This window comes from Saccostrea echinata, unplaced genomic scaffold, assembly GCF_033153115.1.
Source record: "Saccostrea echinata isolate AGI-Se365-2 ecotype Australia unplaced genomic scaffold, CSIRO_AGI_Sech_v1 ptg000001l, whole genome shotgun sequence".
NCBI lineage: Eukaryota > Metazoa > Mollusca > Bivalvia > Ostreida > Ostreidae > Saccostrea > Saccostrea echinata.
The window spans coordinates 15,873,515-15,897,311 of NW_026889750.1; the positions used below are offsets into that span (position 1 = coordinate 15,873,515).

Consider the following 23,797-nt stretch of genomic DNA (forward strand, 5'->3'; position numbering starts at 1 on the left):
TATTGGATTAGTGTGAAACGCATAGCGAGAGTTATCTTTTTGACCTTATGTACAATGTTTCAAGTGTGCTACGTGGTTACAAAACGTGTTGATTTCATAATTAAGTAATATGATTTCAATTTAATTACATGTACATAATATGAAATTTCACAAATCAACAAAATAAATATTTTTACCTACGATAATGTGCTCTTGAATTTTTTGAAAATAATCTTACGAAGATTGACATTGTCCGCAGTTTTTTTGACAGCCCTCGTACAATACAGTTTGTGTTTTTCTGTAAATCCCCCAGCTCTCTTTCTTTCTTTCTCTCTTCTACTTTGCAATTTGTTAGGGGTGTCTTGTGTACTTTTATGCAATTCTAGAAGATGAGTTCTCAAATCAACATCTTGCATTTCTTAAGTTTAACAAAAGATCCTCTTCTCCCTTTTTCAATACCCAGGACCTAACTCAGTGACGTAATTCACATTCCAAATTGTAATCAGGGCCCTATTTTACAAAAGAACTAACGATTAAGACCAAAATTTTAGCGTGTTCTTAAATCTGACATACTTTATAAATTCAGAAATAAAATGATTGGATAAAAATATCCATCAAAATTTGTACAAAATAGAAATATTGCCATTTTCAAATTAATTTGAAGAAGAAAATAATTTGGCAAAATTTGGTCTAATTCGTAAGTCCTTTTGTGAAAAATAATAATAATAATACACCTCTACATGTTGAAGTTAGCAGAGATGATTTATCTCGAGATGCACACTATTTATAACCAGACTTGCTTTGGATCTGCATCATATCTTTAGATAAGTGACCATATTTTATTTTATGGACCAGATTTTATTTTATGGAGCAGATCTGTACCAGAGTATGATATGCATCATATCTTTAGATAAGTGACCACATTTTATTTTATGAACCAGATTTTATTTTATGGAACAGATCTGTCCCCGAGTAACTATGAGCCCTACCTGGATCAAACTTGCAGGGATGTTTTATCTCCTCGGATGCTGCATCTGACCTAGATTTTCTAGACGAGTGACTACTGACCAGGTTGGGGATTGGAGGTATAGTCCTACCTGGATTAAAATGGCATAGCTGAAGCTTCAGAGTGATATTTATTTCTAGTTCTTTAATGAGAGGTCATTAATAAAGAACTTAAAATACATGTAACTAATGGATCTTTATCATGTTAATTTTGAATTTACTAGGGGGAGGTAAATGCAAGATTTTCAACATGATATTTTGCATTTACCTCCCCTAGTAAATTCAAAATTTACAAAATGATATCTTACTGAACATTCTTAAGGTATGAAACTGCTCTACTTATAAACAGCAGTTGTAGAGAGCTTTTTACCTATTTTACTGAGTGCTCTACTTATAAACAGCATTTGTAGAGAGCTATTTACCTACTAGTATTTTACTCAGTGCTTTACTTATAAACAGCATTTGTAGAGAGCTTTTTACCAATTTTACTGAGTGCTTTACTTATAAATAGTATTTGTAGAGGGCTTTTTACCTATTTTACTGAGTGCTCTACTTATAAACAGCATTTGTAGAGAGCTTTTTACCTATTTTACTGAGTGCTTTACTTATAAACAGCATTTGTAGAGAGCTTTTTACCTATTTTACTGAGTGCTTTTCTTATAAACGGTATTTGTAGAGAGCTTTTTACCTATTTTACTGAGTGCTTTTCTTATAAACGGTATTTGTAGAGAGCTTTTTACCTATTTTACTGAGTGCTTTACTGATAAATAGCATTTGTAGAGAGCTTTTTACCTATTTTACTGGGTGCTTTACTTATAAACAGTATTTGTAGAGAGCTTTTTACCTATTTTACTGGGTGCTTTACTTATAAATAGCATTTATAGAGACTTTTTACCTGTTTTACTGGATGCTTTCGATAAGGATTTTCTCTGATTGCAATAGAATTATTTTTTAATTTAAGTAATAAGATATGGACATGGTTCGTTATATTGTCAAGTTTTCGAAAGGTATTCTGAACCACATATAAACCTTTCTTATAAGAACATTTTTCAGAATGACGAAAAATTTTATTTACATTAACAATGTACTAGAATATTTGTTCATTTAAGGAATGATTTTCTAATTTTTTGGTTTCATGGTGTGATCAAGCATTTGGTTTGCATGATAATTTGCATAAACACCGAAGGCGTTTGTGCGTAAAATTATCACGCAAACAAATCGCTTGATCATCATCATGAAACAAAAAAAGCTGACAGTTATTCCTTATGATTCCGTAAATTCATAAAAGCTATGGCCATTTGCCTGTGCGTAAACTTTTTAGAATATGGGCCATAACTCAAGAGCCCCTTGGCCAATTATTGTCAAATTTGTCAGAGGGGATCCTTGGCCCAAGGGCTCCCGTTTTTACTCTAACTAGGGTTGTGACCCTTAAACAAAGGGAGATAATTAGATAAATAAAACCAAAAGTACTGGTTGCTAAAAAATCTTCTTCTCAAGAACCACTGGGCAGATTATCACCAAACTTACATAAAAGGTTGAGGATATGTTGTAGATTAAAATTTGCACGGGGATTTACCCTGGGGCAAAGGGCGTGGTCTCAAGGTCACTTCAAAGTTGACCGAAAATGACATTTTATTAAAATGTTGATACATGTATTTTGCTTACTATAAGGACTAGGATCATCAAATCTTGTCAGTTGATATATCTAAGGACCTCATATCATGTTGACTCAAAAGTAGGTCACGGTGACCTACTTTTTAAATTTTGCGGCCATTCTTTTTCAAAATGATTTAGAGGCATATTTTGAACAATTTAAGGCCTATGATCATCAAACTTTGTCAGATGATGTATCTTGGGTCATCGGAGTACGTCGACTAAAAAGTAGGTCACCTTGACCTACTTTTTGAATTTTATGGTTAATCTTTTTCAAAACAATTAAGGCCATTATTTCGAATACTGAGAGGTTTAGAATCATTAAATCTTGTAAGCTGATGCATCTTTGGGCCATAAAACATATTTATTATAAAGTAGGTCATCACAGTGACCTACTTTTTTAACTTTGCAGGCATTCTATTTCAAAGCGTTTTAGAGGCATATTTTGACATTTTAAGGCCTAAAACTTCATAAAACTTTGTAAGTTGATGCATCTTGGGTCTTCGAAAAACGTGAACTGAAAAGTAGGTCACCGTGACCTCCTTTTCAATTTATGTGACTATAATTAAATATTTCAGGTACTAATTGGCTTAGAATCATCAAACTTTGTCAGTTGATGCATCTTGGGTCTTCAGAGTAGTTCGACTGAAAAGTAGGTTACCGTGACCTACTTTTGAAAATTTATGGCTTTAATTAAATATTTCAGGTACTAATTGGCTTAGAATCATCAAACTTTGTCAGTTGATGCATCTTGGGTCCTGGGAGTAGGTCGACTGAAAAGTAGGTCACCGTGACCTACTTTTCAATTTATATGACTATAACTAAATATTTCGGGTACTAATTGCCTTAGAATCATCAAAATTTGTCAGTTGATGCATCTTGGGTTCTCGGAGTAGGTCGACTGAAAAGTAGGTGGATAGAAAAGTAGGTCACCATGACCTACTTTTGAAAATTTATGGCTTTAATTAAATGTTTCAGATACTAATTGGCTTAGAATCATCAAACTTTGTCAGTTGATGCATCTTGGGTCCGTAGAGTTAGTCGACTGAAAAGGAGGTCACTGTGACCTATTTTTGAAATTTTATGGCTTTATTTAAATATATCAGGTACTTATTGGCTTAGAATCATCAAATTTTGGCAGTTGATGCATCTAGGGAGCTCAAAGTATGTCATCTGAAAGAAGGTCACTGTGACCTACTTTTGAAATTTTATGGATATAATTCTAAAAATATTTTAGGTATTAATTGGCTTAGAATCATCAAACTTAATTGATGCATCTTGGGTCCTCAGAGAATGACAGTTGATAAGTAGGACACCATGACCTACTCTCAGGTACTAATTGGCTTAGGATCATCTTGGGTTCTCAGAGTGTTTCTTCTAAAATGTAGGTCATGATGACCTAGCTTTGGAATTTCAATGCTTTATCTAAATATACAGGATACTTAGAGGCTTCAAATAGAAGTGATAGGTTGTACAGTTTATCAGAAGAGCGATTCAAAGCCCTTGGGCCTCTTGTTTTTAACCATGCCTATCGATGAACTAGTAGCTTTATGTAGAAATGAAGTATTTCACTATTTGTAGTTTTATCTCGGACAAAGAAATTTTAAAATGTAAATATTTAAAGTTGAAGACTTCACATTAGGGCAAGGTAATACATCAATATGAAAGCCACTTTAGGGGAAAACTATCTATCATGAATAATAGGCCTACATGCAGGGTTCTTTTCGCCCACATTTTATTTTCGCCTATTTGGTCCTCTTTCTAAAACGGGGCAAATTCAAAGTAAACGACATCATCTCTTTATCGCAGCTGTGTTTGGGTGAATTTAAGACGGGGTAAAATTGATAGCAGGTCTAAAAGGGCGAAATAACCCAAGGCGAAAAGAACCATGTATACAGTCAATAGGGAGTGATAGAAAAGGGTGAAATGCATAAGCTAGCGTATTAGTTATAATAATACAATGTTATTCCAAAATCTAACTAAATTATACAACCTTTTTCACATACGAATTCAATATACATTTATAATAGATTTTCAATATACGTATTTAAGATAAATCTGAAACAAAACATAAACAGGCTTTGTTTATTTTTCATTAATTGTTTGAATGTGGAATAGTGAACTATTGAACAGCGTAAGTCTGATCGAGATAGGAAACACATATCTTGATATTTAGCCAGTTTGTGTCAGATCAACAAAGCAGGACTCAAAAGATTTTGTACTTATTATTCGTAGATTAGCTTTTCTTACGGATTCTCCGATAGGATTTCAATGTAATTTCTTTAAAAAGAGAAATCACTAATACTGTTCAATATTTACAATTATCACTAGAAAATGTACTGTGAAATCATTTAATTGTACAGTGAAAGCAAATTTCGGGGGGGGGGGGGGGGTCTATCACCGTGAAAATAAGGGTAAAACTTTCTGGCAATAATGAAACATAAAAAATGCAAACAATGGAATAGCACTTCATTATAAATAAGGTCGATAGGGTGAATTCTGAAAATCCATAAATTACACCCGAACAATTAATCCAAAGCCTGGGACATGGCTGGTTAACAAAGAATCTATATATGAAATATAATTGTATGTTGTTTTACGTCCAGTTCGAGAATTTTCCACTCATATAAAGAAGTCACCATATAGCGGTGAAGGGCTTCAAATTTAGATCTTTACTCGGCACCTAGGGCCATTGGGCAGTGAGGGTTCTTTATCGTGCCAACGCCTACCGTGACACGGGGCCTCGGTTTTTAAGGTCTCATCCGAAGGACCCACAACTTTCACTTCAAAGTGCCGAGCGCTTGGCGAATGAACAGTTGCTACCTATTTTTTATCGACTTAGGTCAGTCGATGCCGTGATTCGAACACACGACCTTCCGATCACGGAGCGAGCGTTCATTGCTTTGAAATGCATATAATGGACCTAAAGCATTTTGAAATATATGCCCTTAAAATACAATTCCATGAAGTGCCATACACCCTACCTTCATATACACAAGAAATTACTAAAATCACGAACACGATTGGATGAACTTATAAAAGACACCCTTAATTGATATTCATGTTCGTTTTTCTATATTCTTATTTGAATTTTGTTTATTTTTCGTATCTTAAATTTTGAGCACATATCATAACAAACATATTTCAATTGCACATGGAGGTGCAAAAAGTGCTTTGAGAACAACTGTTATATATATATATGAAAACGTTTTTTACATAAACAGTGTCTTTTAATTACTAAGTGTATGGGGATGCATTGAATATACCCTTTGATGTTATTGACTTAATAAATAAAAGCTTAATAAGCGAGAAACAGCATTCTAAGTCGTTTTACCGACGTTATGAAGTCTTTACAACTGGACATAATAGGCGATAATACCTCATTGAAAAGACATCCTGTTCTCTCAACTGACAGGAAACATTTATTGAAAAGAACATTTTGACCTAGTTGTATTTAATCAAAGATTTTTACTGCCTTGGTAATTATAGAATGTTTTAAAAAATCAATCTGCTAATATTCTCAGTTTCTTACTTTCATAAAGACCAGGGTGTTCGCTTGATTAAACTTAAGGGCCTTCAAAAAGATTATGTTTACTGTGTATTCAACAAATCTGATTGGTTTCCTTGATATCACATGCAAAATTATACTTTGCGATATTGACTTAGTTGCTAAGAATAACATGGGAAAAATCCAATGATCTGTTTATAGTGGTGAAAAGACTTTAAAACTTACAAATTTTAATACAATTAATTGTTTTTTTTTTTTTTTTTTTTTTTTTTTTTTTTTTTTTTTGCTCCAAAGAAAATAATACACATGTAACAAATGTAATCCTTTGATTCGGTCAATCTCTGTACTTAAGAAAAAATTTCAGGAATTTTCTCACTTTATAATTTAGAATGAGTGTTAGAATTTAAAAAAAAAATCAATATGAATAAAAGTGTGTATGAAGACAAATCCTTAAACTTTTTGAAGAGAAACAAGTTTTGTTCATAAATGATCTCTCTCTCTCTCTCAAAAATCAAACCTCAAAACATTAAGTTTCAATACAGAAGAAAATGAAAGGGGACAAATGGTTACCGATTCCTCTTTACGTCAGCGCTTAATCAAAGGACTCTAAATCCGTTTATTACATATATCCCTTCATTATCCTCATGGATGCGGTTGTGAACATAATCATTTATAATTTTATATACATGTATCTGATAGCTGACCCTCATTTTTTTATCAATATGTAATCTCTTTTTTATTAAATGTCGGTATAAATTTCTAAAAATGTTGGATTTTTTTAAGTACTTGCTTTGAAATAACAGATAACTCATTTACCTGCAAGCTTCATATATTATATATTTAAAGTAAGGCAAAGGAAAATCACACAAACGAGGGTTGTTGGACACATTAATTTACGCAAAATCTAATGTGTATTGTGAAGAATGACGTATGTCATTTCCATGCGAAAAGCGGGGTATTGGTATCACAAGAGCTGATAATCTAAAATGTCAATCCGTCCATTCTTATTAAGCTACTACCATTTGAACAATTTGGTCCTAAATACGTGTAGGCAATTACCAGCAGCATCTAGAACATTTTAGTCTCTTTCGGGTATTATCCAGTCTGCACAAATATTTTTTTTTAGTAGCGCGGTGCTCCAAGACGTTCAATGACGTTTCCATTCTTGACTTTGTTTTTACGCATTGGTCATCTATAATTAGCGATAAAACAGTCATGACCCCTCCAATTTAATTCGAACTTCCGCCAAATGACGTTTCATGATTATTGTAGCGGCAGGTAAATTATCATAAATCTTTATGCGCTACAACAGTGCAATATTTAATTTCCAAAAAATGTCTATGTAATGTAAATATGCGAAAAAGTGGCATGCTCCGTGAAGCATGTTTTATCTAAATGAAATAGCTGTAAATTTTTTATGGATCATCAGAAAACACCAAATATTTGCATATTTATTAGAAAATGTGTATAGTTTTTGTCTGCCGAGTTTTACTTGTTTCATGCAAATAGCGCGCTCACAACAGAACTTGTCCGCGAACTTTTCTAACAACCCTCGTACATGTATGTGATGCTAAAAGTGACATACAGGTCCGGTGGTATTATGCATGTTTGTATCCCGATTGTAAAATTGATGTATATACATCTTACTAAAAAAATGAAGTATACTTTTTTTTATACTTATACATATGAGAAAAAAACATGAGAAGATGTACATATATCATACCGGTATTGTTCGACATAACAGCAAGAATACCAAAACATTTCTGAAAAGAAGAATTAATTTTAACTATATATAATACAGCTGTAATATACATATATAGGATAACAAAAGTAAGTTTGAAATGGAAATTCAAGTGATTTCTTAAATAAATGTTATGTCAATGAACTGGAAAATCGGGTTTTAAAAACATATTTAAACAGTCATTTGAAGGAAATAATAATATAAATCTGGCTTTCAAAACAAGTTGAAATCTATTCATCTTCGTTCATTATTACTCGAGATCTCGACTTTGAAATTCTATTCGATTTCCTTTTATGTAAGTTTGAAATTCTATTTGTCACGTCTCTCTTCTTATGATGAAAATCTTGACGTTTCTCAGTGCAAACATTAATGTGCTCTGCAATGAAGTTTTTGTTGAACTTAAAAATGTGAACAAAAGTTTTAAGAGATTTCTCATTCATGAGGCTAAAGGTTTCCTTTAAACATAGATTCCAGTGAATTTATACTAATATTTACTTCTCTTTGTATCTCTCCCGATTTTCTATTATATAAAAGTTATTTAATTTCTGAAACTCGCTTAAATTCATGACCCCCCTTCCCCAAGCAGATCTTAATTTTCATGGTATAAGATCCACTTTTAATTAATACTGGTTGATTATCTCATGCATCTTCATGTCAATAGTATATATCGCCTGTCAACAGTAAATAAAGAGGTTTTAAGTGAGACCAAGTTTTAATTTTTTTGTCATAATAATTTCCCCTCCCTTATGTTGGATGAAACTTCAACGTTATTTATACTGAAATATTAAATTTACCAGTTACCTATTTTTTCTAAACTATAAATTAGGTAACTTGAATTTTTGTCTCCGAGTTGTAACTTGTGTAAAGGGTAAAATTGTAAATTGCTATTTTTTCTGCTTTTACCATTGTTGCACGTGGGGTAATAAATATATTGGGATCACTCAAAGTGCAATGAATAAACAGATCGTCTGGTTATAAATAATTCGCCACGAAAGTCATTGGCATAAAGTACAGCTCGACTTATTTAAAAAGAATTTCAATTCAAAAAGTAATTGAATAAAGATTTCGTTTGATGGAATCTATTTTCAGAGTGAACTAACTGGAAAATGCGTTTAATTAATTTATTGTGTATTAAGAAGACATCCTATATCAGAATTTTTATGAATTGGTTTATTCATTGGTGTTATAACTACATAATTATATATGCCGACATTTTATTGAATCCTTTATTATAGGAGATGAATAAATTTGTTTGACCTTTTCTTAAATTGTCATGAATAGGTACTTTACTGAAAGCATCTACTACACTATATACCTAAAAGGAATTACAGATCTGAAATTGAGTATCCTAACAAATGACTATTAAATCTGCTTGTCATTAGAAGGCGATTTCATGGTACGAACCGACGATTGCCAATAAACATTACATAAAAAGAAATTTAAATGTACTGTTATTTTCGAACAGTCAGAACATGAATTCATGTTAAAATCATTTTTCTTTTCAAACTCTTTAAAATCTAGATCTCGTTTAAGTCAGAATCTGGATTTTAAATCCGTGATAAGTTTATGTTTGTAAATGCTTCTTGAAAATGAGAACCTTTCATAATTTATTCGTTTTATTCTACTTTTTAATTTGGAATATAAAAATTGTAGGTAAGTCAACATGAAATGTTTTTGTTTATTAAGATATATTTTGTCAAAAAAGTATGAAAGTAATATTGCTGAGATGAAAATTTTGCAACTGATTTCAATCAATTATATCAATGTTCTTCATGTTAAATGTACCGGGTACTTTTTTACTTTATTTTTTTATTATCATAAATTATCATGAACATGTATTGCAAACTTATTCGACACATGATGAAGATAGAATTATTTCAACAATACAACTTTAAAACCAATAATTTAAATTATATTATATGTTTAGAAAGGTCAGAACCCAGACTCTAAGATCAATCTAGCCCGAACTTTTACTTGTTCTGTAGGATTGGCTGGAAATGATCATGGAATCCAGAATGAAGCTTTGATTGTTAATTGTGGTCTCTCGATTTTAAATATTACTTGTACTCATTGGGTACCTAGTATTGAATTCTCTTATCTAATGGGGGGGGGGGGGGGGGCTCTGTACACCCCAATTTTTTAAAGTCGGATTAAAGAGCGATCCAAAGGCCTGTGATATATATCAGGAATGTATTTTTCAACAAGGGAATGGTTGGGGAAATATATCTGAAAGTCCCTTAGTTATTATACAGTTAAACTATATCATAATTGACACACCCTATTACCGGCAACTGGGACTGCCGATGCAACTGGGACGACAGACGGCAAAGTTGTTTTTCACTATGACAGAGACCTGATTTTTATCATAGGTTTGACTATTCATAACATTCATTTACTAACGTATGGTAGTTTCCCGTTATGATCATACCATATATTATTTTCCTGTAGAATATGAAAGTATGATTTCTTATTAAAACAAAATAAGAACAAAATAATGTTAAATTTCAATCGTCTTTCAAGAAAATTTGGTCAAACTGAGCTTATATAATTAAAATTGCTACTCCACGTTCACATTTCTTGTTGTATATAATAAATTTAGGCTCTTAATGACATAGCTGCAAAATGTGGATAGTCTGTGTTGTTTAATAAGTGTGCTGTGAGCGCTTGATTTTGGTATGTCAAGATCTTTTGGCTGTCTTGAACAGCAGATGGATGTTAACATTGCAAACACTGACGACAGATAATGGCAATCGGTAACAACTTTATTCTAATTTAGTTTTCGATGTTCTCATAACCAAAATGCTGAGTTCTACTTAGCAACCATATGTATTTGGAATCACTTGAAGTGTAATTATAGGTTGGAACATTTAAAGATTTAACAAGAGGTCCATGGGTCACATTGCTTACCTCAGTTACTATGGTCCTGCTGTCGTCCGGCAGATTTTCCCCCTTATATTCCCATGTAAAACTTTGATAATATATTATGGCCCTACCCTACCCCCAGAGGTCATGAGCTTAACAACTTTAAACTACACTATATAAGGATGCTTCCGTATACTAGTAAATGTAACTAATCGTGGATTTGTTGTTCATGAGTAGAAGGTTTTAAAAGAAATTTTTCTATATGTTAATTCCTATATTTAAAAAAATTCTAATCACCGATTGTGGCCCTGCCCTAGCCTTGGGGGTCATGGTTTGAAAAAAAAAACAATTTATTTGAATCTACACTATGCAATAAAGCTTTCACATAACTTTTCCTCTTTTCTAGCCAAGTCGTTCTTGAGAAGAAGATTTTTAACACATGCGCCATTAAATTTTCACTAATTCTTAATTATCTCCCCTTGAAAAAGAGTATGGTCCTTCATTTAAAGGAGTTTGGCTGAAATTGACCCACTGTTTCTTGAAAAAAAAAGTCGAAAATGTAAGGAAAAAAAAAATACAGACGACAGACATTACATGACAGACGGATGCCGGACACCCTTTAATCAGAAACGCTCACTTGAGCTATGCTCAGATGAGCTGAAAAACTGTTTTTCTGACTTTGGTAAATAACTTCTCAACCAATATTTTTTGTGAATAATACTTCGCAAGATTTATTTTTGCATATTGCAATAATGTATTTAAAATCACCTAGCTCAACAGTATCATTCTAATCTTTCTTTTTTCTTCATAAAATCCATATAGTCTACGATAGCTGGGTTATGCTTTGCATGATGTATCGATAGCTGTCATTTCCCACAACTATCGCCTTTAGTTTATTTTGCAGACAGTATATGCTTTTTAGGATAATTAACTCCTTTACAAAAATTTTTGTCAAAAGAAAAATATAAAACCGGGCTCGAGAGGGTAATTAGAATCAAACTTACAGCATTCATTTCACGAGATAAGTAAGCATTTTACATTGCATTTTATCATGTTAGATACCTCTTAATTGTATGTTTTAGTATTTCAGAAATGCTAAAACAAGCAGATTCAAAAACCCAAATTTTTGAGGACATAAGACTTGTGCATAAAGATTGGAATAACTTTATTATATTTGAATACTTTACTATGGTCCATCATATTTTACAGTCCCAAATATCCGTTTTTCATTCTGTGTCGCTGGAAAACAAAATTTGCGACTCTTAAATCACCAATGTTCATGTTCGTAATAAAGGAAAAGTTTGATTCAATAACTGTCGTTTTAGCAACTACTATATACAAGGGGTGATCGAAAAGTTTGCGAACTGATTGAATTGCTTCCATAAAAGAAGATTTCAGTGTTCATTATTTTTTAAAGTAGTCCTCTCCGGTTTTAACGTACATCTGCAACCGTTCTGCCCATGCGCTAATCACATTATCCAGGTGGTCACGTGAAATTATCTGTAGCGTTCTGTTCACAGAAGTTAAAGATTTTTCCGAGTCTTATATTTCTTACTATGGAAGTTATTTTTTATAACAAGAACAGTCCATTTGTCAGAAATGACTATATCTCGGCAATAGGATTGGTGAATAAGGATATCCTTTCCCAGAATGAGCATGGTGACCATCAAAACCCATGTCCTCTGTCTTGGGGATAAAGCATGGCGCCTTCTTTTTATTATATCTAATATGTCTAAAGCCTAAAGTAAACAATATTTTTGGGATTTAACAATTATATTATTGTGAAGATATTCAACTATTTTTCTAACTGTAACTTGGCAACCTTTCATAACAAATTGCTCAACTAAAGACACATCTCTTCCTCAGCTTGTTTTCACTGGGCAACAGAACAAACATCATTTTAAACATCTCCCTTCCTTCTCTAAAACAATAAATCCAATTAATGATTGGACTTCTGACAAGTTTTTTGTCTTCATAATCCTTGTACAAATTATTATATGTTACTGCAAAGGAATTTCCAAGATATATACGAAAAACTTTACAACTTTTCGTTGCTTGAGTACGACTGAGTCAACCATTTTTTGTCACAAGTCATCTACATATTGACGTCATTTTTACATTGTGACGTCACAAACATTTAACATCTGCTAGTAATAGAACATTTGTATGACTATATGTGTGCCAAATTTCATTCTGATGTGAATTTTTGTTTTGTAAATCTAGAGATAGTTCGCGAACTTTTTGATCACCCCGCACGACCAATATTTACAGCAAAAAAAATGTTTTCCGAAATTTGAAGCTTAATAAGATACAGTAAATTTATATTTTATTAAAAATCGTATCCACTGTTTCCAATTGCCAAATTCTGTTTTGAATCTGCTGTCATTGTTTGCCCCGTCTGTTGTACACGATAGCCAAAATACTTTGATCCACCAAAATCAAGGACTTGCGGCACACTTATTAATCAACAAAGACTATCCAACTATTGCAGTTATGTCGTTAAGAGCCTATATTTATCATATACAACAAGAAATGTGACCGTGGAATAGCAGTTTTAATTATATAAGCTCAGTTTGACCAAATTTTCTTGAAAGACGATTGAAATTTAACTTTATTCTGTTCTTTTTTTACATAAGAAATCATACTTTTATATTAATTCTACAGGAATATAGTTTATGGTATGGTCATGAAGGAAAATCACCATACGTTAGTAAATGAATGTTATAAATAGTCAAAAATATGATAAAAATCAGGTCTCTGTCATAGTGAAAAACAACTTTGCCGTCTGTCGTCCCAGTTGCATCGGCAGTCCCAGTCGCCGGTAATAGGGTGTGATTGAGGGAGTTAGCAAGATTCCAGTTCCCCAAGGCCAGGACTATTTCCCGAGGCGAAGCCAAGGGAAATAGTCCTGGTCGAGGGGAACTGGAATCTTGCTAACTCCCGCAATGATATACTTTTAACTGTTTTATTATACCAAATACAAACGTAAAATTTAGAGGATTCAGATAGCGTTATACAAAGCAGGGATTAGCTCACTGAACTAACACACGGGAATTAGTCCATTCATATATCATACCAATGTAAAAGTAAAATCTAGAGGATTACGGATAACCGGGAATTAGCTTTCGAAGCAGGGATTAGCTCACTTAACTAACGCACGGGGATTAGTCCATTCATAACGATTTCTAGGGAATTAGTCATATCTAACGATCTAATCTTATATAGGGATAAAATCAGTAGTGCTTAAGTAGACCAACTGGCTTTCGACCACTTGACGGAAAAATTTTCTTCATTCTTTGAATACGAGGAATATTGTTTGATCAAGAATCCTATTCAAACCATTTTTTTTTTCATAAAAACCATATCTGCAAAATTTTTGATATGTCAAGTATGTGCAATAGGCAAATGCTTGATTAATTACCACGACAATTTCCACACTTTTTACAATGTTATATAAAATTGGTTTGAAAGATTCTAAATCGTGTAGCTTCTATCAGACATGTGAGGAAACGATTTTTCATATCACGTGGGAAAGCCAGAAGGTTCAGGAACTGATAAATAGTCTTACCATTCTTTGTAAAGCTCATAAAATAGAGTTTCTAAGAGATAATTGTACGTTCATATTTGGAAGCCCAATACCCAACAGTAAGGAATTAAATACAATACTGTTATGTATGAAATTATTTCTATACAGAACTAAATGTCAAAATGAGGTTTTGAGATTATAAGGATTGCTTAGAGACATGAAAACATTACTATCTACGATGAAATATAGTGCAACAAAAAGTAATCAAATTAATGAGTTTAAGAATAAATGGAAAGATTGGCTTTCACTTATGTACGACCCTGAAACCAGGCACTTAAAGACATATTGCAATTCTTGAACATACTCTTACCAGTACTATAATTATAAGATCTTTCTCTAGCATGCACTTTCTTCTCCCTCTTTCACCTTCCTCTATCCCCTTCTCTCTCCCCTCTCTAAATCCCCTTTCTCTCTCTTGATTGTCACTATTAAATTTTTTTTGTGTTGTTTATTATATTCATTAACGATATAATGTACTTTTGTATGCTATATTATAAATATGTTTGTGACAATTGATATCAATAAAAAAAAATACAAAGGAATATATAAGGAAAATCTGAGAAAATCTTCTCAAGAAAAGCAATGCCAGAGGAAGTTATATTTACATGTATATGAAAGAATCCTCAGGTAGTGTAGATTCAAGTTTGTTCCAATCATGACCCCCTGGGGGAGGGAAGGGGCCGCAATGGGCAATCAAACTTTTACATAGGATTACAGGAAAGTCTTTAAAATTCTTCTTCTCAAAACAGCAAAGCCATGTGGAAATATCCTAAGATAGTTAAGATTCAAGTTTATTCAAATCATCACACCCGGGGGAAGGGTAGAACCACAATTGGCGATCAAATTTTTACATATGAATACTTAGGGAAAAAATCTTCTCAGAAATAGCGAAGCCATGATTGTCATATTTATTTGGAAACATCCTCAGATAGTGTAGATCCAATTTTTTTTCAAATCATCACCTCTGGTGAAAGGGTGGGCCACAGTGGGCAATAAATTATTTACATATACATGTAGTAATAAAACATATAGAGATCTTTACAAATCTTCTTCTCAAAAACAGCAAAGTCATGATGAGTCATATTTACATGTATATGAAAACGTCCTCATGAAGTGTAAATTCAAGTTTGTTCAAATCATCACCCCCAAGGGTACGGTGGGGCCACAATAGGCAATAAAATGTTTAATAGGAATACTTTTACATGTATATAGAAAAAAAATCATTCAAAATTCTTCCTCTGGAGAACAGCAAAGCCATGATTAGTCTTATTTATGTGAAATCATCCTCAGATAGATTATATTCAAGTTTATTCAAATCATCACCTCCGAGAGTAGGATGGAGCAATAATTAGCAATACAATGTCAACATAGGAATACATAAGATTAAAAGATAATCATTTGAAACTATTTTTCTTGAGAACAGTTAAGCCATGATAAGTCATATTTATATGGAAGCATCCTAAGTGGAGTTGGTGGATTTTCCTTTCGGTCGCCACTGCTGTATAGGTCTCTAAATTGTTAAATGAAATATGGAGATAACAAACAGTCCTCAAGCTCAAAGTCCATTAAAACAATTCAAATTGAAAGCAGAGCAAACAAGGACGTCCAAAACATCAGAGGTGGGATCAGGTGCCATGGAGGAGTAAGCATCCCCTGCCGACCGGTCACACTCGCCGTGTGCTCCTTGTCATAATCGGGAAAAACGGAAAAATTCGTAGACAATTCAGTGTGTAAATATTGACCTAACAATTATTATGAAAAACGTCAGTCAGCATTTGACTTAATGATAGGTTGTATTTGCTGACAAGGCCATTGTATCGACCATAAAACTTGCGAGATAATGACTTCAAACGAGACTGTTAATATCTTTGTTTCATCAACTTGTTTGTCAATAGCTTGCCTCGCTTTAGAAATTGTTCATAAGCAGAGCATGCTCTTGCGTATTGAATCAAGTGGGAGACAAAAAGCTCATATGCAGGTGATAAGGGTATATTGCAACATAAGTAAGCGAAGTTGACGATTGAAAAATGAAGTCGTCACGTTTATCATAAAGCGTAACGGTTGTTGTTAGGTTACCTTTAATGTCTTTTTTCTAGTAAAATATCCAAATATGAAACAGATATGTCAGACTCTATGGTATCTTTTATTTCAAGCTCACTGGGATATATCTAATTGATAATACGTCGTCGATATATCTAAATGTCGAGTTGAAGCCACAGCAAGTGTTTTCTTCTCATGTAGAAGTGTTTGAATAAATTCTGCTTCATACGATTACAAAAATAGGTCTGCCAATAAGGGGGCGCAATTGGTACCCATGGAAATTCAGATTGTTGGAAAATTGTTGAAATGTCATAATTTTCTAATAATGCCTGCTTGTTTAGAATAAACAATTAAACAAGGTTTATTTTTTGTTGCAGAGGGCCAGTGTACGGCTGGCACAACCGTTGGCAAAACTGCTGGTGATAGGACAGAGGCTACATTAACTGGTTTGTATGCAAAGCTGACAAAATGGTTAATGATCTTATACAGCTGTTATATGTTCATGTATGTGGTCGAAAGCATAATGGTACCCTCTGAAAACAGAAACACCGCCCTCCAGGGTGATATTACTTGCATCGGGTGGTATTCTTACTACTTTTAAGATTGTCACATTAATTCGTGATGTATACCAGTACGTTTTACAGAGATTTGTATTTGTGTATATTATACTTTCATGTAAATTACTTTAATTTGATTCGTTGAGAAACATTTGATAACCAGAAGTCTCTGATGAGACTGTAGCTCTACTGGTCTGTACATATAACAAAGGAAAAGTAGCACTTGGATTTGAAACTTTGCAACATGCACCAATAAATAGAATTATGTATCTTAAATAATGTAGTCTACTTCTGTGCCAAGTTATATTGAAATCAAACAAAAACTGTAGGAGGAGTAGCGTTTTGAAAGTATTTCACAGAAATTTCTATTTTTAGTAACCATGAAAACACCATTCACTGAAATCAAAAACCGAAATACATATTATGTATTGTAGTGTATTCTAATTGTGTGACAAATTATATTAAAAACAGACTAAAACTGTAGCAGGAGTAATGTTTTAAAGAATTCAATTACGTAATAAAATATTTGTTGATTTTATAAGATGTGGCGCATATCACCCAAATATTTTTAGTAACCATGGCAACACCGTTCATCGAAATCAAAAACCGATGCACTAAATTATGTATCTTAGTGTAGTCTACTTGTGTGCCAAGTTATATTGAAATCAGACCAAAACTGTAGGAGGAGTAGCGTTTTGAAAAATTGTTTACAGACAGACGGACAGACAGACAGACAGCTAGACGGACGACGGACACCTTACTATCGCATAAGCTCTTCTGGTCTCTGACCAGTAGAGCTAAAAATAAAAACACTGTTACCCTCTGAATGATGAGCGCGATAGAACTTACATGCATCAATATTAACAATCAACCTTGCTAGACGACGGGATATATTCCAAAAAACTACAAGAAAACATTGATGTTGCCATCAATTGTCGCGTCGCCCGGGAAATAAATGAAGTAAAATCTTGATCATGAAACCGCTTCGATTTGTCAATCTCCCTTGCAGAGTTGTCGTTCGTTTCTCTCTCAGACACCTCTGCGATGGGCTCACGTCAAGATTTTTGACATAACGTAAAAAACATGACATTCCAAGGCTTATTTCAAATTAAACTAATAGTTCTATACTAAGTAAATATCTAGATTAAAAGAGGAACATTAGTGCAGGCATTTAATTATAATGAATTTAAACAAACGCACTATTTCTCGTGCTTATCACTGTGATATACGCGAGCCAACGACAGAGGTGAATGTATGAGCCGATGGTAGAGAGTGTCGATTTGTGTGATAAAGGCATACGTCTGAATGATTGAGACTATAGTCGAGAAGATTTACGGAAAGCTAATCGGATGAAAATCGAACAAACGAACAAAAACGATGCCGTTTTAAACTTCATCATTTCCTCAAGTAACTGTTGGCTGCATAAAATATTAATTAGAATCAGACACATATATCACCTATCACCAAAAATATATTTGACTTAATGAATATAAAACACAAACTGTGTTATTTATGTCTCTGGTGTAACGTACGTTTTTATGCGACAAGTGAAATAAAAAAGGGATCTGTCGTTTTGTCGATACTAAATGATAAGCAATTTTGTACATTACATATGAAAAACATATATATTTTTAAAGATATACTTCATGGAAGTAAACATATTGTGTATCTCATACTTTATAACGGGAAAGAACATTCTGATGTATAATCTTTTTAATGTATAGTTAACCTTTAATTCTGAATAACTTCTCCTACCTCAATCCCATACTTACAGTGTATATATGTATAGAGCAGCCCGGTCCTCCGGGCTGCAATGACTGCGCGGAGTCTATGCGTTTCACCTTCATTTGTATAAAACATTCCGTATAATAAATACTGTTAGTATTTATTTGAGTGTAACATTTCAATTGTCAACCGCAATGCAGCGAGGGGTGAACATTTACAATGTTACCCCCTGCATGCAGTATTTGTAATATAACATTCAATATTAAAAATCAAAAATTGCATCTACATGTAGTTAAGGATAACATCATCAACATCATTTATCATGTCATCATACAAAAAACAAATACAGATATACATAACGGTAAGACAATATAGCGGTTGAAAGACAATATTTGGGGAAACGTAAAATCATATAGATTTGTAAATAAATAAATATCCAGGTAACCAAAGTTTTTGACATATAATTACGGTGACTAGATGATACCAGGATAACCCATTAAAGTTCGAGAGCTTATTTCCAATGGGGTCCTATTTACTATACTATAGCATTGAAAAAATTTCCTCGAAAACCATTGTCAACCTCGGGGAAAAATTTTCAATCTGTTATAAAATTTAACCCTTTTTATATTAAATGTCTACATGTAAACTCTCTCTCCTGCAAATCTCTCTGCAGGGACTACATTTTTGCTTCAAAGTAACGACAATGAATATCGTATCAATTGCTGTGGATTTGTGACGGCATGGGATATCCAGGTTGTAACAACAGGTACTTTGTACGCTGAAGTATGGCGACAAGTCTCAGGAACCTGGACCCTTATTGGTGTGAACACAATAACTGTTGTGGGTATGTTTTCTTTAAAAGATTGTATTTAATTTTTTCCACTGAATGGAGTAAATAAGTTACACATTTTCAAATATATTCAAGCTTAAAATTGCACATGGCATGCTTCCGAGCAGAATGACTACATTTTTAAAAAAAAATTATTGAAAATCACAAAATGTTATTATATTTGACTAATTTTTTTCCTTAATCTTGTGCTTAAACTTATATTATTGATCTGTGTTTATGTATTTAAGCCGGAGATGTGAACACTTTAAAAAACGAGGTTATCACAGCGGCGAATCAAATAGCTGTGGAGAGTGGGGACTATCTTGCATTGTAAGTGAAAATATAACAATGTGTGAGACGAAACGTTGATTTCTTTCTCTTAAAAAAAAAAACCCTATGAATTATAATTAACCACATATTGAATGAATGATCATGTTTCGTGTTTAACATTGGTTTGTCTTATAAATCGTTATGAAAATTCGTTTTCACATTGTCATACAATTAAATAAGCTGTTTTAGTGTGTTATCAAATTTGTATGTACACTTGGTATGATTCTTTTAAAAAAAAAAAAGCTGCAAGATATCATATATACAAAACACTACAATAAAATTTTGGGTGTTGTGGTCAGTCAAAAAAGGATTTAAGAATAAAAAACCTTTCTATGAACTGATGAACCGAAAAATGAAGCCTGCAACTGTAAATCATTTACAAATTTAAAGTTCAAATTTAACATACAATTTGATTATCAATTATTGCTCTAAATTGTTAACGCTTGCACCAGTACATTTATTCTCTAGCAAGTCTTCTGGGAATACCATAGTGGAATACATTAGAACGAACAACGGAGTAGGGAGCAGTAATGACCAAATACAGTTTTCCACGACAGCCGGGCACACAGTGTCTTCAACGTCAACATTTGCTGCGTACACTACAGAGCGCAACATCGAATACGGGATTAGAGCAACTCTTGGTCCGGGTATGTTATTTCACGTGACTAAAGCGCAACTCTTGTCATGGTATATTATTTCATGTGACTAAAGCGCAACTCTCGACCTGGTATATTATTTTAAGTGAATAATGCACAAAATCCTCGTTCTGGTGTGTTATTTTACTAAAACTAACTAAAGCACAATCTTTGGTTCTGGCTGTAAATAGGGAAGACTCAGACTTCTCAGGGAGAAGGTTCATTATATAGTCAAACAACCAAGCGGAAGGCTCACCACATAACCAGTCTTCTTGGGGGGGAGGGGGGGGGTATTATACAGCCAGTTTTCTGGGAGAAGTCTCGCTATACATCACTAGTATACGATATATATAATACAGCCTTGCTAATAAGCTAACAATGACAATGCATTGTAGTGTTCTTGCTTAATAATGCATTTAAGTTAAATATCAGAGCTACATGTACGAAATCTGAGTTTGTGAGTTTCAACACAAGGTTCCTTGCGTAGAGGGAAGAAGCAGATTGTATTTTCAGATTACTGATCCTGACAATTTGACACAATAATTATTTCACGACCCTTTAAAATTTGTTACACAGAGACAAAGACAATAGCAGTCACCAAAAAAAAAAAAAACAAACAAACAAAAAACAATCAACTGTAATAATTACACAGATTTTGTATTGATTGCATTAGGTTCAAAGTAAAATTAATAAGTCTATAATATATAAAACTATAAAATAAAAATTACAATTACTTGCAGGATCAAATCCACAATTTGCCGCAGGTTTGGACACCACAAAAACAGTGACTGATGACACAGCAGTAGGAACCACCTTGTTGACGGTAGTGGCTACTGATCCGGGGGATACTGTCACCCTCACACAACAGTCTGTCACCCCAGCTTCCACTGCCTTCAACTTTGACCCAACTACAGGTCAATTTTTTATCTCTCATATTAGATACATCCCTTTCACAATCTTTCATTCGTGAAAAATAGACTATACACTGTCAAAAATAAAATGGTTAATATACTATACAAGGATTCTGATGGACAAAAATCCCCTCATTCCCTTGCAATATGATTTCATTCAAAGAACACAGTATCTCACAGAATGAATTACTATGGTGTCAACAAATATGAAAATACCATTCACTAATCACAGTCTTAATCTCTGACCTTTTTGAACCTACAATATTGATAGACTTCTTCTCCCGACCAATGAACCTTTCTGTATCAAGATCATCTACCAACTCTGCCCCCCCCCCCCCCCGCATCCGCCCCAATTTCGAAATAGGTTTGTTTGTTTCCTTACAATGTAAGCATAAATATAATGTTTCATTTCAGTTTCTACGTGCGTACACGTTTGTTTTCCACTATGTGTAACTTAAAATTATCCGTATCTATTGTTACATGGTCATGTATTCGTTATATTTGACCTTACACAGGGTTTTGTTTGTTTGTTTGTATGTTGTTTAACGTCCCTCTCGAGAATTTTTCACTCATATGGAGACGCCACCACTTGCCGGTGGAGAGCTGCAAATTTTGTCCTATACTCGGCACTTACGGCCATTGAGCAGTGAGGGATCTTTTTCGTGCCAGCACCTACTGCGACACGGGACCTCGGTTTATACGGTCTCATCCGAAGGACCGGTCTCCACGTCCCACAGTGGGATTCGAACCCCCGACGTAAGGATCAACTCCTTACTTTGCGACTCTAGAGCAGACACTCTAACCACTGCGCCACGCGGGCGACTCTTACACAGCGTATATGTATACTGAGGCCCTTTTGGTCCGCACACCGGTACATGTATTTAGATGACACTGAACGCAATATTTCACAAATAAAGTCATGCATGTTTTAAAATTAAAGTCGATATATTGAATAATATAACATACAAACCTTACAGGAAGATCACAAACTTGTTCAATTTTCTTCAAAAACTATTGATTTGCATTTATTTTCAAGTACCTATTGCTATACCAGAGTCAATCTGACTGCCCGACTGTTTGTGACCCAGTCATACTCATCATATTACAATTATTCGAGCTGATCGTTTAAGTTGTAAACACTTCTTTGTTCCCCACACGGAATAAAACGTCAAACTTCGACTGGAATAGTAGTAAAATTTCCACCACGAGTTGTGGATAAACAATAAAATTTACCCAAACTTTTGCACTTAAAAAAAAACAAGAGGCCCAAGGGCCTGAACGGTCACCTGAGAATAACGTAATACTGTAAAGGATCTATAGATTGAATATAAATTAAAACAAATAAGCTTACAAATGAAGCTTTGTTGCCCAAAAAGCAAGAGAAATAGGATGAGAAGGGATCGACAAAATTATTTATTTATTGTTCAGTAACAAATCTTAAAGCTGATCTATTTGCTTGCCTGTACTTGCCCCCATTTTTTACTGTGGATTAAACAAAACAATAGTTCTTGAGCAATATTAGTAAACCCATCTTATTCCCTCTTACATTGGTCCTCTTACATGTAGTCTTTGAAGAATATTTAATGTACAACGTTAAGGTATTTCTGTCCCATTTTTATTTATCTATTATTTACAAGTCTCCCTGGCCATTAAAATCTATGAAAGTACTTTTTGTATCAAATATTATAAAAATGTTTGTATAATTCTGTTACTCAACTGACCATTCAATAACACTAGTTATAGTGATTTATTACATAGATGAATAATGAAAGGGAATAACTTCTTTCAGTAGAATATAAAATTATAAATTGCTGAATTTCAAAAATCTGGTAAAAATACCCTTGCTTATTTACTTTTATATAATAATTCTGTTTGCCTCCTAGATTCCCAGGAGCAGAGAAGACGATTTTCGAAGAAATAATGCATTTTCACTATTATAAATGGATTCAACATAGCCCCACCCCAACACCAGCGCTCCTGACCCAGTGGCCAAGAAATTCACAATTTTGGAAGAGGCACCCTTGTTTATTATAACCATGCATTTAATGTGTTTGCTAAATACCCATGGGCAGAGAAGATTTTCAACGAAATAAGGCATTTTTACCATGTAATCAAAAGAGCCCAACCTTTACACCAAAACCCCTGACATGGGAGTTATTAATTTCAGGCTTTTTGAAAAGGCATATTTGCTCATCATAACCATGCAATTAGTTTGTCTTCTTAATACCAGGGGCAGAGAAGAAGATTTTCAAAGAAATAATGCATTTCCACTATGTATTCAACAGACCACCCTCACCCCCACCTGAACCCCTGACCCTAGGTCCATAAATTTTACAATTTTGGAAGAAGTACCCTTGCTCATCATAACCAAGCATTAGTTTATCTACTAAATTACAAGGGGCAGAGAAGAAGATTTTCAGAGATTCCATGCAATTT

General features: G+C 33.6%; 1 protein-coding gene across 1 annotated transcript in view; it reads left to right on the plus strand.

Annotated features, from left to right (window-relative positions):
- Nucleotides 1-23,797, plus strand: part of LOC133194979 (protocadherin Fat 3-like) — a 33,796-nt gene that overhangs the window by 274 nt on the left and 9,725 nt on the right. The window contains exons 2-6 of the mRNA XM_061330875.1: nt 16,752-16,820; nt 19,330-19,500; nt 19,734-19,815; nt 20,284-20,462; nt 21,191-21,364. Of these exons, the coding sequence (XP_061186859.1) occupies nt 16,752-16,820; nt 19,330-19,500; nt 19,734-19,815; nt 20,284-20,462; nt 21,191-21,364 (675 nt within the window). The remainder of the gene's footprint in view (nt 1-16,751; nt 16,821-19,329; nt 19,501-19,733; nt 19,816-20,283; nt 20,463-21,190; nt 21,365-23,797) is intronic.